Source organism: Danio rerio, chromosome 7 (genome assembly GCF_052040795.2).
Source record: "Danio rerio strain M-AB ecotype USA chromosome 7, GRCz13ab, whole genome shotgun sequence".
In the NCBI taxonomy this organism is placed as follows: domain Eukaryota; kingdom Metazoa; phylum Chordata; class Actinopteri; order Cypriniformes; family Danionidae; genus Danio; species Danio rerio.
Window position 1 is genome coordinate 22,622,551 of NC_141027.1, and position 9,950 is coordinate 22,632,500.

At 34.9% G+C, this 9,950-nt stretch overlaps 1 protein-coding gene across 1 annotated transcript in view; it reads left to right on the forward strand.

Moving 5' to 3' along the window:
- Positions 1-1,301: 1,301 nt before the first annotated feature.
- chrnb1 (cholinergic receptor, nicotinic, beta 1 (muscle)) overlaps positions 1,302-9,950 on the forward strand; it is a 33,713-nt gene continuing 25,064 nt past the window's right edge. Inside the window, 2 exon segments of the mRNA NM_001253810.1 lie at positions 1,302-1,362; positions 7,200-7,333. Coding sequence (NP_001240739.1) covers positions 1,302-1,362; positions 7,200-7,333 — 195 coding nt within the window.

Here is a 9,950-nt window from a genome sequence, read left to right on the forward strand (position 1 = left end):
AAACATATTTTGTGATAACAGCCATTCAGTGTCCTTATTTAAAGTAAAGCATTTTAATTGGCCCTCAGGTAAGTGCCAGAGTTTGCCATTCAATCTGAGGTTTTACAGTCAAGTCAGCATTAGTTATAGGCTGTTAAGTTGACTTCTATAATTATTAAATTGGCAGAAGACCAAACAATGAATGTGGCGGGCTGGCGCCATTACTTAAGTACAGCACGTTTCGACAGGAGTGGTCAAGTAAAGAAGAAAGGAAGACAGGTGGCATGTGTTTCAAGTGTCTTTTGCTTTGTTCCCAAGCAAAAGCAAGCTTTGCTAAAGAGCCGTTTCCATCTTTTATCCAGCTAACTGTGGAGGAAAACTTAAGCAATCTCCTGACCTCCGATTTCAAAAGGCCCATCAAAGTGTCAACACTCTAGAGTAGCAGAATAAATCTCCTCCTTTAATCTAATTGGTGGGATAAAGCTGCATAATTCATTTTAACAGCTCCGATTAATTACATAAAAGTAAGCACATTAATATTACTCCTCTTGAGCCAAAAGTACCCCAGAACTGTATGAATATGCTGGCGTGCTTTCAAGCACATTCAAATACTTTGCCTCATTTAAAAAGCACATTTGGGAAAGACTGACTGTGTCGACCTGTAGGAAGTAGTTCTAAATGTTCTTACTTTTTAATGTGTCAGACAGTGGGTGCTTTCAAAAACTCAAACATCATGGAATCAAATTTACATTTAAAAGTACATGCATGTAAATGTATGTTCTCTTTTAGTGTATGTGCATATGGATTTGCTATAGAAAACTAGTTTTTTTTTACTTCTTTTTTAAACCTATATGATAGGCATCAAGGCATTATTAATTTTTAATAAGTCATTTGAAAGCAAATAATCTATCTTTAATCCATGTTTAATTAATTAACACATTTTGGGTTCATAAAAACATGAAATATTAATACAAATAGATAAATTGCCTATTTAAAAATACCAATGTATCTAGGCCTAGGATTAATTCATGATTATTTACGGAACGTTAAGTTATGTGAGGCTCTTTATTTCTTCTCTTTGCTTAGTTCTAAAACAGAAATGAGATATTTTTATCCTGTGATTTAGTGAAACATTTTTATTTAGTGTGTGCGCGTGAACCGAAGTCTCATGCGTGCGCGCGCACAGCAGCGCGCTTTGTAACCTGAGCATAGACAGCGGTCTGACTTAACGCCAACTGTGTGTGCGCTGGGAAAAAAAGGGAATGGACCCTCAAGTAAACATTCTATGAAGAAAATACGGTAGTTTCATTTGGTGAATCACCATGAAGGCCCAGGACTGGATTATTATCACCTGCTGCCTTTGTGGCCTGGGCGCAATGACAGGTAAGTGAAAGATTAATGTGTGTGTGTGAAACGCGCACGTGTGAAAGCCCTGTGAACTTTAAAGAAACGTCACGCGTGCTTTGATATGATTCTCCGACAGTAAATCCATATTTTGACGTCCAAACACCACAGGAGTTTGAAAAAGGTCAATATAGAGCATTACTTCCATGTAGTCATCTTTATTAGTTCAAAATGAAATCGTTTGCTAGTTTTCACACGTAGCGTTAACATTAAGTGGTCAATTGGAGTATCAGTTTCCAAACAAGTCATCAAAAATGTTAATATTTTCAAACATTATCCTTAGGACGTTTTACAAAAGATGTCACTCGTTTCACAGTCTAACTTTTTAACTACGTTTCATCCACTACCAGTGCTCCTACTTGTTTTTTAATAGTAATCAATTGTAGTCACTATTTTATTAGCCAGTTGTATATCCACAGTTACCACACATTCAGTAGTTTGGCTAGTGTATGAAAAGCATGGGTTGTAATAAGTGGTTACCGTGGTTTTACTACAAAAACAAAACATGTTTGGTGTTTTGAAGTATAAGCCACCATTGTTAATATTTATAAATGTCTTTAACTAATTGAGTTCCTAATGTAGTTAAAATATCCCAAATGAAAAATATGTAATATGTAGTAAATACTGTTGTATTTTTTATATTATAATACTACTAATATTAATTTATGTATTATAATACAATAAACCACCGTTTGCTGCAATAATAAAAAAATCTATATTAAGTATACCATGCAGATTTTTTATTTATTTATTTATTTATTTTTTGCAGTTTATCAGTTCATGGTAGTTAATACTACATTATTCAGTGTCATTCATCAAAAAATGTTGCAAAGAATACTATAATGTATACAATATAATACACTCTTTATAATATTTCAGACTATAATATTACTATTTGGTATAAATTACTAGATTTATTTCATGTGGGGTAAAATGTAATTTCAATATGTTTTGTTAATTTTAATACACAGTTTTTAGTAGCTTTTAACAGGTATAATCAGCTTGTTTTATTAAATTAATCAGCTAGTTAGATTCAATTGGTGGGCAGTTGTTGAATCAGATCAGAATTATAGGACATTGTTTAACAGTATATCATATACTATATAATAAATAGAGATCTTAACATGACAGAGGTAGCTAAACTACTGTTACTCACCCCTGTGTTAAAAGGTCAACTGCAGTATCATGTAAGCCATACTGACAAATTTGTCAGTGTGCCAGCTTTAGTGTATTGTAAGTAACATTTATGTATACAATTATTGAATATCTCACAATTTATCTCAACGATCAAAGAACAAAGTCATATAACAAACTAATGTATCATCTTTTAACAAAATACAGTGAATACTCTTAAAGGGTTCACCCCAAAAATGAAAATGATATTATTACTTTCAGCCTCATGCCTCTCCAAAACCTTTATTCATTTTCAGAACACAAATTAAGATATTTTAGATGAAATCTGAGAGCTTTTTTTATCCCCCAGTGACAGCAAAGGTCCTGGCTCATTCAAAGTCAAGAAAACAATACCAAAAACAGAGGGAGTCACACAAGGCACTCATGAACGTGCCCCCTTTACTGAAACTGAAGAGAAGAAACTGTTAAATAAAGTCATAATTTTAGTTTTTTGGTGTTTTTCTGGACTTTGATCTCAGACGATTGAAGCAACTTGAGGGTAATTAATAACATCATTTTCATTTTTCGGTAAATTTAACTTTTAAATTAAATCTGCAGCCTACATTACTGTTCTTCATATATTTTGTTAATGTCTAAGCATGATATGAATTCATTTACAATTTTTGTCTTTTCTAATACAGCAGTCAGAAAAGCATCTCCTTGCAGCCAATCTGTACAGTTTGTGTATGATGGAGGAATTATTAGCAGTGTTTGGACTCTTTACACAATTTGTAGTCTGAAAATGACATTATATGCACATAAAACATAATCATTTCACTAATTGGTCTGGACCAAACAAATCTCCAAAACTGAACTTGCTTTAGAGTGAACAAATGAACATTTTCATGCTTAAATTGTTTTAAAATGAGTAAACGTACACGTATGGGTGGCTCAGTGGTTAGCACTGTCGCCTCACCGCAAATGGTCGCTGATTTGAGTTTCGGCTGGGCCAGTTGGCATTTCTGTGTTGTGTTTGCATGTTCTCCCCATGTTCATGTGCTCTGGTGTTCCACACAGTCCAAAGAGATGCAGTATAAGTGAATTGGGTAAAATTTTCTTTAGATCTTAAGGAAAGCCACTGCACTTTTGATGTCTATAAAATGTTTGGATGTTGTTTGTATATTCTAAGTGATTTGTTTTCCAGATGTTTGCTGAATCGTGGACTAATCTGTAGCTATTGATATGGAGGGTCCCCTTCTGCGAGATACTGTTGCCCTAAAAAAAAAAACTAGATAAAATAGTCATATAAAATGCATAAAAAAAGAAACGTCCATATCATAGACAGGGCTTGAAATTAACTGTTTTGATCACCAATCACTGTGGCTAGTAGTTTTCCAATGTTATTAGCCACTTGCCGTTTTCAGAAGCCACAATTTTGCTGTTGGGAAAATATATTTTATATCTGTAAATTTAACTTTGGCATGCTAAAATTACTTGACTTAAATTTTGTTTTATGTTCTGTAAGCAAAAGAAAGCAAGTGAAAAACATTCTGTGTGCGATAATGAAAGGATGATCGCGTGCACTTTTTAATGCCCCATTAATAATATGTTCAAAGAATGGTTTAAGCTAAATGGGTAACTGCTGCTGTTTACAAAGAACCTCAATCTCTCAATAGTAGCAGGACTGTGGGTGCACAAGCATCATATTTTTCCTAGTCTAAAGTCTTAAATGGAACCAATCGTACCTGTTGCGTTTTCAGGCATGGTTGCTTCACGCAAGAAAACGAGAGCGTGCAAGCTTTTATAACACTCGTGCGCATCCCAGCCGCAGTGTGCATGACACTTCAGCCCTCATAAGTAAGCGAAGATCACCAGTGTTTTTGTCAGTCGTGCTTCTCGGTTCTAAGATCACATTTGCACACATATTGACAAACAAACTAACATTGTAATCTTTAGTGTTGAGCCAGCACTAGCAATTTTAAAAATAATTTTCAATAAGCCAAAGTGGCTAGCGGAAGTGGCTGTCTAACTTGCCACAGCTGAAATCTACCCGCATTTGGGTTGGTGGGTGTTAATGTCAAGCCCTGATCATTGGAACGGTATAACAACATTTTAGCGGTTTTGAAACCTTGACTTTTACAAACCATGGTAAACCTTGAAAATGATTATCGTCCCATGCCTACTGCGTATGAGTCTGTGTGTGAATGTGAGAGTGTATGGGGGTTTCCCAGTAATGGGTAGCGGCTGGAAATGCATCCGCTGTGTTGCTGGAACAGTTGGCGAAACAAAAATCTAGAAAGAATGTATTCAAATCTATCCAAATTTACCACTTGAGTGAAAATGGTACAAAAGTAAAACATTGTTTAATAAATACCCCTGGGGAATCTGCAAATTAACCTCGAGTCAGACTATCATCAGTAACTCTTTATATTAAAGTTGATTTAAAGGTGTTTGAAAGAGGTTAATTGCGGTAATTATTTTAGGGAAGCTTTCAATGGGACTGCTGAGCACCAGATGGCATTTTCTCCGTAAGGCCTCATTTATTTTGCAATTTAAACGCTCATGCAGGAAAAATAAAGATTTCTTATTTCCCTTACAGTCTCCCATGATGCTGCCTTTAAAAGCATTGGGGTTTCTTTTCTCAATAAAAGCTGCTTGAAGTTATTACCCACAAGAAGCGTTGGTCAAAAACCTCAGTAAAACCGCTGTGAATGTGTGCATACACTCAAAGCAGCAGCCGTTGGTGGTGGTGGCTGGTAATGAAGGTGGCGTGTGGGGTGACGTGTGTCATTTGTTACTGTCAGTTCGTATTCTGGAGGGCTTGAGCTGGCGAGACTTGATGAATGTGGCGCCCCTAGAAGGCCTGCATATAAATGTGCCTAACCTTCGAAAGCTGTGGAGAAAAAAACAGCAGACGCGATGCATAAAAGCATCAGCGACAGGCGGGCAGGTGGAGTAAACAATCACCCTCAAACTGTGCATGATGCAGGTCCAAGAACACCCAAGGCTGAGTCTCTTATCTGCGAGCCTTTATGATCAAAGTTCAAATATGCAGCTCTAGCCATCAATCCATCCATCCATCCATCAGAACACTGAGCTGTGTACAAAGATTAGACTGTAAACTACGCTGTGCACAAGACGAGGTGATCCCACTTTATATTAAGTGGCCTTAACTCTTCTCAAAAAAAAAAAAAAAACTCATTGGGTGAGCTCAATTTAATTAAGGGCAGGACTCCCATCCAATCAATTTGTGTAGCACCAACTAAAAAAAAAACTATTTACACAATTAAATGAAATTGAGTTGGTCCAACATGATTTTATCAAGTAGACATTTAAATACATTTGTTTGTTTTTTTTTACCTAAACTCAAAGGTTTAATAATATCATATTTGTCTATTATGTGTCGTACATTTTGAAGTCTCTTAGAGCACTTTCACACTAGCACTTTTGGTCCGCGCCTGGGTCTGTTTGAAATCAGAGTTTAGTATGTTTAGCTAGTGTGATCACTGTCTTCTGAACTCGGGTGCGCTGCTGTGAACCGTACCTGAGTCCGACTGAAAGAGGTGGTCTAGGGCAGTGGTTCTCAAAGTGGGCGTCGGGACCCCCCGGGGGATTGCGGGACAATGGCAAGGGGTCATTTAGTGATTTCCAAAACTCAAATAAATTTTATTAAACTATTTGAATTACCATATTTTATTCATAAGCCACAGAAGATAGTTAATCGTTGCGTTAAATAAACAACAACATACAAATAAAAATCAGCCATCAGCCTTTAATTTTTATATTAAAATTTAATTAAATTAATAAATAACTATAAAAAACATTATATGCTTAATAGACTGTTGCATTTTTGTGTTGTCAATATGCTCATGTTTAGAAATGCCTGTACAGTTGTGTCTGCAACATTTATATATTTACAGTATAATCACCTTAAAAAATGGGGGTCGCGAGTCACTGACATTGTTATTTTGGGGGTCGCGGACTGAAAAGTTTGGAAACCCCTGGTCTAGGGTACGGTTCGCACGAACACTGGTCCGATTCACTTTGATATGAATGCAATTGTACAAAAATAACGAACCACCAACTGCACAACAAACTATCGTTTTCATAATGTTCATCCGTGTGTGTGTGTCTGTGGATCACGTACTGTGCCAGGGCAAACACAGTGATAATGTCTGCTTGTCTCCTCCAAAAACAGCTTCTGCAGACATTACATTATGTTCTGAAAGTTTAAATTTCTCATCTCAACTCGCATTGAATAATTTAACCTTATTAATGCTTTTTAAATTGATTGAACATAAAACAATTAAGTTGTACCTAAAAAATCCTCAAAAACTGTGTTGTTTCAGCTTACTTTTAAATAAGCTTATATATTTAAATAGCTACTTATTAAATAAATACATATTTTTTTGAGTTTACATCTTTAATTACACTGTTGACCATCTCTTACACCTTAACATGTCCTGTCCCTAACCCTACCCATATCCTACCTCAAGAGCACCACTAGTGTTCTGCAAAACATTGTCCACACAGTAAGCACATTGCATTTATATTTTGATGCAAGTACATATTAGTTAAGGCCACTTAACATAAAGTGTTACTGACAAGGTTTTAGACTGCAGGCTTTTAATCCTAAGAGTATTGAAATTAGGGTTGTGTACATCTGCTTTGCAAAACAAATAAGAGCAACATGTTTCCTGTAGGTGCAACCGAAATGGAAGATAAGCTGATGAAGAAACTGTTTTCTGCATACAACAGTAAAGTTCGGCCTGCAAGGAACCCAGAAGAAAGGGTTGTCGTGAGGATAGGCATGATACTTTCATCGTTCGTCAGCCTGGTATGAATATACAAACACACACATATATGTATATAACATCAGTACAGATACTTTAAAGGGATAGTACAAAATGTACAGTTTGCTTACTCTCAAGTGGATCAAAACCTTTGTGTTATGGTGAATACAAATGAATCATGGAAGTCAATGGTTACAGGTTTCCAGCTTTCCTTCTTTTTGATATCTTCTTATGTGTTCAGCAGAGGAAATAAAGTTAAAACATGTATGGAACAAGTCAAGGGTGAGTTAATGATGACAGAATTAAAGTTTTTGGGTGAACTGCCTTTATAAAACAGCATATATTGTAAAAAAATATATATTTAATAATAATAATAACTATGATTAATAACTTTTTATTACACCACATGGTGCCCTGTTGTATTTGGTGTATTTGTGTTTTATTGTAAAGCATTTTGAACTGCAGTTAGTTTGTAAAGGCTCTGATACAATCAAAATTAATGACACAAAAATATAATAAAACTGAAATCATAAATAACATGACCTCAATAATAACAAAAAATATGATAATAATTCATAAAACTGAATGGAAATGGTATGACCCCATTTAAGAAATACAGAAAAATTGAGTTAGAATCTGTTTGCCAAAGGAAAACAGCCCCATTTCTATGTAGGCAAATAAGAAACAAGTCTGATGGTTGGTTCAGCTGTTCACTGTGTGAATTTGGTATGTGAATCAGGCAATAGTATCCATCACTTCCTAACACAAGGATTTAATGAGCAGGTCTCAGGTAACACTGCACAAACAGATCTGCATTCTCATTGATGTCTCCAAGTTTATGTTTCTTTTTTTACTTTTCTTTATCAATATCGTCTTTTCATTATTCAAAGCGGAAAGGAACATGACTGTTTCTACGGGCTTTATAAACTGTAATTTCACATGATTTTTACTCCAGAAAACCCCATGTTGTCAAAGCAAAACACATTGAGAAAACATTCATGTAGCACACGACATAACTGTATTCAGCCTTGAAGCACATATAAATAATATGAAGTGTGTGTGACCCATCCCCCAGTGTTTGTACTCTGTACGGAGACTGGGACAGCTGACATTCCTACGCTAGTTTTAAATAGCTTTCAGGACTGGATTCTGTTCTAACCATTGAGTCTCAGGTCTTTTCCTTGTCTGCTACTCATAGCCCATCAATAGGCCCACATAGAGTCTGTGCCCGCAGATTTTAAAGCCCATCATTCAATGTGTTTATTCACTTGTTTAAGTGTGTGTAAATATATATATTTATTCAGTTTTCAGATTAATTTAATTTATGTTATGAAATAAAAGTCTTTTAGGCAATGTATTATTTGAGAAAGCTACTGTAGTTTTGTTTACCAAACAAGTTCTTCCAATTGGATCTGTGTTCTAAACCATAAATATATGATAAGTAGTTATTGTGTAGGGTTTGAGCACATATAGTCTTAAACCATTCCACATAAATCTGCAGATTTGTTTTTACACAATTCTGAGCAAAAATTTCAAATAAAATACGCAGCCCCAGTCTGGCACTATCACCCTCTTTTCCCAGTTCAGATAGGGGTCCCATTTTTTGTGTTGACTCAATTTTTTTTATCACAATCTGTAACACATAACAATACATTCCACAAAATAATACACAAAACAATAGTTTTAATTACTAATTTGTAATAAATGGTTTATTTTTCTATTTTCTAGTTTTTTGCCATGATGATGGCGTAATAATTTATTTATTTAGCAAGATACTAGTATTCAGCTTAAAGTGGAATTTATAGAGGACCTAGTATGCCCCATTTAAAAAATATTAAAAATAAGCCTCTGATGCCCTTAGAGTGTGTATGTGAATTTCTAGCTCACAAATTATGTTTTAGAACTCTTTGAAATTGACACTTTTAGGCTTTTATTTCTGTTGTGCCATTTATGGGACTGTAGCTTTAAACTCGAATGGCATTTAGCTTTTTTTAATAAGAGGGCGGAGCTACAAATGCCTATGTATTAGCATAGTGGCAGATTCAAAAACAAGACTAAAGTACTAGAGTGAGATTGTCAATAATGGAAGGGGCTTTTGCCCTCTGATGACATGTAAAAAGAATGTCAATCAAAGTGTTTCTGCAGACTTTTTTTTTTCATCAAATGTGTTTATAAAAAATAAAACTAATAAATATTTGCCATCACAAGCTGGTTATATTCAGACAGACACACAACTGTGTTTTACCTCTTTTAAATGTGACTTTTATAGGTCCCCTTTAAAAGTTTAACTACCTTAATATTGTTACCCAAGCAAGTTATTTAGGCAAGCCTTTGACAACAGTGGTTTGTTCTGTCTATTTGAAAAAAAAAAACTAAAGTTAAAAGTTTTGACCCTACAAATTTGAAAAACATTTATTCCAGCCAAATGTATTGAAATAAATAGAAATACAGTTCTCCATACTGCATTAAACATGATCTTTATTGTGTCTGTAGAGACAAATAACAACTTTAAACAGCTAGATTGATATGAATCCATCATTGATTTGACTGTGCCATGCACAAGTTTTCAGAAACACAAAGATTGTAATTTTTCCCTCATTAAAGCTTTTAAGTTCAAAGTCTTCTGCCTTTTGTCTGACTTTCATGTACTTCAAAATCTGA